The 7,888-nt window shown below is 39.1% G+C and overlaps 1 protein-coding gene across 1 annotated transcript; it reads left to right on the top strand.

Annotated features, from left to right (window-relative positions):
• The first annotated feature begins 2,175 nt into the window (after window positions 1-2,175).
• On the top strand, window positions 2,176-6,320 carry LOC137732815 (putative clathrin assembly protein At5g57200). Its single transcript, XM_068472081.1, has 15 exons — window positions 2,176-2,265; window positions 2,405-2,474; window positions 2,802-2,899; window positions 3,071-3,209; window positions 3,301-3,428; window positions 3,531-3,623; window positions 3,763-3,813; window positions 3,911-3,976; window positions 4,085-4,150; window positions 4,238-4,318; window positions 4,401-4,478; window positions 4,650-4,826; window positions 4,923-4,998; window positions 5,112-5,230; window positions 5,728-6,320. Exons 1-15 carry the CDS (start codon window positions 2,176-2,178, stop codon window positions 6,139-6,141), a joined length of 1,746 nt encoding a protein of 581 aa, XP_068328182.1. The 3' UTR covers window positions 6,142-6,320.
• Window positions 6,321-7,888: the final 1,568 nt, after the last annotated feature.

Raw genomic sequence — 7,888 nt, forward strand, 5'->3', positions numbered from 1 at the left:
AATGGATGAAATTGAAGACTTAAAGATGTTAGGATTCCTAATCAAAGAAGGATTCCTAATCAAAGGAGGATTCCTAGTCAAAGAAGGTTTCCTACTTGAAGTAGGAAAGTTAAGCCAAGGTTTCCTATTTTGGTTTGACCTTTCCTAATCCTAAAAGCCCGAAGTTCCAGCAACATTGAAGTACTCTTATGCATTTTAGGACACAAACTAAACCTTCCTTGCATCCTAATTGTCCTTGTCGTGCCTTCCATAAAACTGCCTTTCCTTGTCGTGCAAGGGGAATGCCTATTCCCTATTTTGTGTCACAAGATTACATTCCTTTTTAACCATAGTCAATGCCGCACCTTAGCTTCCTATTCTATCCTAAATCCTTGCTTAATTTCAGCCTTAACTCACATTCCCTTTCCTATTCTTTTCTTGCCGCAAGTCACATTCATATTACCTTTAATTTCTGATTTTACTTACTTATTTTGAGGGGATTCTGACCTTTATGGCTCTTGGACAAAATAGCTAAGTTTAATTGGCCTTCCATAAGCCCTTGCCGCACCCATATAGATGATTATTCATTCATATTCACCCATTCACACAATCTGCCATTCATACACACAGAAACCAACCTTTGCCACAACTTTCCTCCATTCTTCCATCATTCCCATACTTCCATACCTTCAACCAAAACTCATACACCATTCCTAAACCTTTGCTGCACCCCCCTACCAACCTAAATCCATTCTTAACCCAGAAATCCATCCAAAATCACCCCTAAACTCTTGTTCCACAGCAAAGCAAGGAAGAAGAAGAGAAGAAGAAGCCTTGGACGTTTGTGCATTCAAGTTGAAGTGTTGGAACGTTTTTAGGTGTAATCTATCTTTTGTTTTCAATGTTTAATTTAAGTTTTCTTTGTTTTGTTGTGAACATGAGAGGCTAAACCCGTTTTAGCTAGGGGAGGCTTTGAAACCATGATTATGTTTTTGATATGAATTGATTAATTCCAGTTGTGATTTCATAAATTGTGAATGCAATTTACTTAACCGTTTGATGGATAACTTAGATTAGGGAGGCCTACTTAATTGTGAATACAAAATCATATTTTTTTCGACCCTATAAACATATGACATTGTAAAATTAAATTGAAACACCATGTAGCGATCAACTTGTTTCATGTTCTGCTCAGATTTTAAAGTGGTGTGGTGTAGGTGGTGGTTCACCTTATGCTTCCAGCCTGTCCTCCCATTCCACACTCAAAACCAGCCTGTACTTGGCATTCGGTAATCAATCAGAACCTGATTCCAAACGGAGGAAAATCTGCATGTTGTGTACTAAATTAATCCAAATGACCAAAAACACCATCCTCTCCCCACCAAGCCATAAACCATCATGGGTATTTCAGTATTTTCCGAAGCAAGAAAGATACCCGCCATTTTCTGTTCTCGAAATCAATCCAACCGCCACTTTCTAACATCCCTATGCTTCCATGGCTTCTCTTAAGAAAATTACATTTATACAGGGATGTGGTATCCACACACCTTATTTTACTTCTCACACATCTCTTGATAATTTTTGTCCATTTATCTTCTTTAATTCATCCGATCTGACGGTCGAAAATTAAAAAAGTGTGTAAGAAGTAAAATGAAGTACGTGGATATCCCACCTCTTTATATAACTTGAAAAATAAAAGGTATTTAAATTATATTATTAAAATCTCAAATATGATAGTCTTGCTCAACGAGAAGACAACTTATATAACAGTCACAAAATTTGGATTAATGATACAACACAAAATGTGAAGAAAAATAATATAAACGCTACGGTAACAATATATCCATTCCAACGACAAACATGAAAAAAAACAGGAATAACAAATAGAGAACAGAACTACAAAAATACCGATATAATAATAGTCCTTCCAGTTGCGCACATTTTGGAGGGGAGGAGAGAGTCGTTGGTTGTTTTTGTTGTTGGAACCACTCGGTTTCGGAAGAAGAAGAAGAAGAAGATCATCTTTCACAACCACCACCTTCATCACCACCATCTCCTCCTCCTCCTCCTCCTCTTCCTCTTCCTCTTCCTCCTCTGACATCGTATCAATGATTGGATCTCTCTAACCCCAGCACATTAGAAGTGTTGGTGTTTTTGAAAAAACCCAATAAATAAATATAACGAGTTTTATTTTTTATGGGTACTTTTCAGAGCTTTAGGAAGGCCTATGGAGCTCTGAAGGACTCTACCAAGGTTGGCCTCATCAAGGTCAACAGCGAATTCAAGGTGCGAAAAAGAACCGATTTTGATTTCTGGGTTTTGTTTTGATGAGCTTTGTGATGCCTTGCATTTTGGTTTTTTTTTTGATGAAATGCAATATTTGGTGAAATGTGGGGATGTCTGAACTTTTTGTTGTTGTTTGAAGGATTTGGATATTGCCACTGTGAAGGCCACCAGTCACGTAGAGTACCCTCCAAAGGAACGTCACGTTCGAAGTGAGTTGATTTGTCTCTTGCATTTGATTTCCTACATTTGTGGATTTATTATTTGATTGTATGATGAGGATCTGAATCTGCATTATAAAAAGGGTGGTGCTTTTTCCGGCTTTCGGATTGCATGTGAATGGTAAAAAGAAGTGTGTCGATGACACCACCCTGTAAAAATGATGGTCATCAGATTTGCAATTGTGCTCATGGCCTTGCACTTGCTATTTATGATTCTGTTCTTGCATTACTACATTAATGAGCTATCTCAATTCAGTCTTATTCTAATTCCTGGATAATTTTTTGGTGTACTTTTGTTTTTATTGTTCTGCTGCCTAGAGATTTTCTCCGCGACATCAGTGACACGTCCACGTGCAGATGTAGCATACTGCATTCATGCGCTGGCCAAGAGATTGTCCAAGACACGGAGTTGGATTGTAATGTCCTTCTTTATTCCTTCTCTTCTTGTTCTTGTTCTTGTTATCGTTGTTTTTATTGTCGTTCATAATTGGTACGACATGCATATAGGAAAAGTATGATCAGTAGCAGTAGCAAAATATTTGTAAAAATCTAACAGATCACTTAATAAGTGAACTTACAATCTACAGGTAGCCATAAAGACGTTGATAGTTATTCATAGAACATTGAGAGAAGGTGATCCTACCTTCAGAGAGGAGCTTTTGAACTATTCGCAGAGAGGGCACATTCTCCAAATTTCCAATTTTAAAGATGACTCAAGTCCCCTTGGTAAAATGATTCCGCCTTCCATGATTGTCTTTTATGTAACATGTGGCCGATGTTGTAACAGTCCCTTCTTACACCAACTTGTATCTTGCAGCTTGGGATTGTTCCGCCTGGGTGAGGACATATGCACTCTTTTTAGAAGAACGGCTGGAGTGTTTTCGAGTTTTGAAATATGACATTGAGGCAGAGCGTTTGACAAAAACGTCGCCAGGATCAACCAAGGTGTGGTTTGTGTTTGCCATTTTCATGATTTAAAATTTTGTTGCCTCACATTGTTCTTCATGATCAACTTTAGTATAACAAAGATACCATTAACTCCACCAGGTCCATAGTAGAACACGAACACTGGGTGCTGATGAGCTGTTGGAGCAGCTACCTGCACTGCAGCAACTTCTTTTCCGCCTTATGGGTTGCCAGGTACTGATCTGGCTTCGTTCTTTATAGACAAATGCTTTAGTTGGTCCATGATGACATTAATAAGGGTGGCCTTGACGAAACAGTCTGAAAGAGCCATTTATCTTTAGGTCGGAACTTCTGATTTGCTCTCATTTTGCAGCCCGAGGGGACAGCTTATAACAATTACCTCATACAATATGCCTTGGCTCTGGTATGCATGATAGATAACCTACGTTCCTTGAGAAAATATAATATATGCATTTCTACAAGTTGCTTCTGAGTTTCAACATTGTTTCTTTTCCACGTAGATATTGAAAGAGAGCTTTAAAATATACTGTGCCATCAATGACGGAATTATAAATCTCGTTGACATGGTAAGGCTCTACTGGACCCTTACGTTTCTCTGAAATGAATCGGGTTTATATGATACTTTCCATTTTTACAATTTTCAATTATAAGAACTGGAGTACATGTTCATGCAGTTCTTCGATATGTCAAGATACGATGCAGTTAAAGCCCTCAATATTTACAAAAGAGCTGGCCAACAGGTATACAATGGTACTTTGTTTTTCTCTCTCTGGAGTTAAATTAATAAGGATCCCCTCAGAAGCTGTTTTTTCTTTACCGAGCTGCAGGCTGAAGGGCTTGCTGATTTTTATGAATACTGCAAGGGTTTGGATCTTGCTAGAACTTTTCAGTTTCCAACATTGAGACAGGTTCCACTTCGCTTTCTACTAGAATAATTAAGTTGATTCCATTGCATAGTCTCTCACACCTTTTCTTCTCTACACTAAACAGCCCCCACCGTCATTTCTTGCAACAATGGAGGAGTATATAAAGGAGGCGCCTCAGTCAGGTTCCGTTAACAGGAGACTGGTGAGATAGCATCCATATGAGTACGAACATTTGAGTACTAGATAAGTGTGTTCACATGTTCGTTGCATGCTAATTTCTGTTTACAAGCTGTATATACAAGGTTCATGATTATTTAAACATTTGAACTATCGGTTTTTTATTCAAATTTCTGATAATTTTGTCCGACAATAGGAATACCAGGCGACAGACGAGCAGCCTCAGAGACCTGAAGAACCTCCTCCTCCAGAGCCTGAAAAACAAGACGAAAAAGTTGAGGAGCCACTGCCGAAAACAGAGGAAGAACCCCAACCCAAGGAAGAGGAAGTCGAACCTCCTCCTTTGATATCAACTGATGACACTGATCTGCTGGTACGATATTGTATACATGGGCATGTACCTGTTTTCTCTGATGTCAATTTGTGGATATCTGCCATTTATGTTGTACTTTTCCTTTTCATTGTCTAGGGTTTAAGGGAAATTAATCCAAAAGCTGCAGAAATCGAAGAAAGCAATGCCTTAGCTCTTGCCATAGTTCCACAGGGTAAGTTTTGTTGTATGATATCTTTACACATGTATGCATTGTCGAATTTGAAGATTGTTCGCTGATACATTATGAATTCTGTTTTATAAGTCAAACCATGTATACATTTGCAGGCAGTGAACAAAAACCTGGAGCGTGTTTCAATGATTTTGCTGGGACTTCCGGTTGGGAGCTAGCACTGGTGACCACACCAAGCAACCATACGAGCCAAACGCCTGTCGACAGAAAGTTGGTTAGTCTTCTTTGCTTTCCAAAAAAGATTTTATTTTTCTGCCCTTTCGTTTCCAGTGCAATGGTATGTATACTACTAGCTCTGGTTACTCCTATACAGTTTGGGATTTGATTTCTTTCAGTGTTAAGTTTGGCGACTGCATGATTCGGAATGCATGTATAATCACTTTCGCACTTTCCTCTGAATCACGGAACTGAAGAATCTGAAATCTAGCTTGATCTAGGGTTGTGTAGTTAAGTATATGCATCAAAATTTTAAATTGCAGTTGTTTGCGTCGCTGAATTCCAGCTCGAATGAGTTTTCGGGCCTCAATCACTTTTTCTGTGGTAAAAAGGAGGCCAGAATGGGAAGGGAGGTTCTAACTCTTATTTCAGTGTGGTGGTAAATGCACAATAACCACTGGAGCTACATGCCATTGCGATTCACTAACATGTACAGATTAGTATTCATATTATTATTTCTGTGTATTGATGAGCATGGTTTGGGTTTTGGTTCAGGCTGGTGGCTTTGACAAGCTATTACTTGATAGCTTGTATGAAGATGAAGGTGCCAGGAGACAGTTACAACTCCAGAATGCAGGGTATGGTTATGGTGCGACGAGCTTGCAAAATCCATTTGAACAACAAACACAACAGCCCGTACATGACCCATTTGCAATGTCCAACAGCGTAGCACCCCCGACAAATGTGCAAATGGCGCTCATGGCGCAGCAACAGCACCAGCACCAACAAATCATGCAGCAGCAACAACAACAATACCAACAACAGCAAAACATGATGGTGGTACCTCACCCGTATTATTCTCAATATTCCCAACCAATGCAGCCCGCGGGCTCTTCAAACCCGTTCGGAGATCCCTTCAGCTTGCCTCCGAGTACAACGTCGCATCAGGGAAACCAAAACCTAATATAGAAGACCACTTATTTCATGATTTTATTCCAACTATTTTTTTCTTTCTTTGGAGTAATAGTGTGACTTTGATGAGCTCATTCTTTTTTTAATCTGTATATTGTTTCGGTGGGCCATTGACAACAGCGGAATGCATATCAAACGACCTGCTATTTGGATCAAACATTTGCTTGTTGTTCAGTGTTTACGGGTGCGTATCAGAAGTTCAACATGTATACACAAATTTCATCAATGCAAGTTCGACGTTGAGTTGCATTTCTTCCTTATTACATCAAGTCTCGGACCGAGAACTTAAACCTTTTTCTTTAGCACGTTGAGTTGCATTTTCATTCATACAGTGTGTTGCATTCCTATTTAATAAAATTTCTTATCATTTGACAAAAAAGAGGAAGAACAAAGACCCTGTGTGTGTGTGTGTGTGTGTAGTTTTACCGACTGTGTCACAATGGTATCCTGTTTTCAAAGAGATCGTATGGTTAAACAAAGTAATTCAAAATTTCACACAACTTGAATGTTGTAGGCCTACTTGATTGAACTATAAAAGGATAGAGAGGGAAAGGGGCCCGTGTCAACATAGAGAGAAGAGAGATGTAATTCTGAGGTGTGTGTTGTACCACCCTTTTATGCCTTTATTTATAGTAGTAGGATAGATAGAATCCTTATCCTAATACAGTTACATCTAATAGGAATTAAACTACTAAGGGAATTAAACTACTAAAGGGAATATACAAGATACTCCTAGAAACACTAGGATTTATACAATCACATTCTTAATCCAATAGGACTGCAACACTCCCCCTTGAGTGTGTAAATACTCAAACAAAACATCGCATCAGATCTTCAGCAGATAAGGTAGAACAATTGATGAAGTCGTAGGCATAATAGGTGAATGCGAGTCTCAAATATAAGAAAGTAAGTATGCATGGGTAGTAAAACTCACAAACCTCACTATGGTAAAACCTAAGGTAGGCAAAAACCCATAGACTAATGAGAAAAGTGAGAAGTATGCAAAATGTCTAAAACAAATGTCAAACAGGACAAAAGTAGTGAACTCAACGGAGTATGATCATCCTAGGATGGGTGCCTCATCAAAACCTCGTTAGATAGCAAAAACATAGTGGGAAAAATGCTCTTAATCGTAGGAAATGTTTTGATGTTGTTGTTGATGGTGAGAATAAAAGAACTTATGCGCTATGTGCTTGGTGTTGTCTCCCTTGATGTATCCCTTCTTTAACTGCTTGATACATGTTGCATTGTCTTTAAAGCTTCAAATATGTTCCATGACTTCTCAACCAAAAGTACTCATGCGATGCTTCATGTAGGACGAGAATCTCAACATGGTTTGAAGAAGTTGCAATTAGCGTTTACTTGGTAGACCTCCAAGATATAACGGTGTCTCCAACGGTAAAGACATAACCCGTTTGAGAACGTGACTTATATGGGTCAGACAGATAACCAACATCTGCGTAACCAATGAGGTGAGAATCAACCCTAGGACCCAGGGGGCGGTGCCTCCTCTCTAGGATTCATGAGTGTAGAACAAGCCCAAATCCGTCGTACCCTTGAGGTAGCGAAAAATGTCTTTAACATCATTCCAGTGTCTGCGTGTGTCTTTAACACCATTTTAGTGTCCACGTGTAGGCTCGTTGTTGTATCTAGCCAAAAGATTAACAGCAAATGAGATGTCGGGCCTAGTGCATTGAGCCAAGTACAATAAAGCACCAATTGCACTTAGGTATAGAACTTCAGG

Source organism: Pyrus communis, chromosome 4 (assembly GCF_963583255.1).
Source record: "Pyrus communis chromosome 4, drPyrComm1.1, whole genome shotgun sequence".
Lineage (NCBI taxonomy): Eukaryota > Viridiplantae > Streptophyta > Magnoliopsida > Rosales > Rosaceae > Pyrus > Pyrus communis.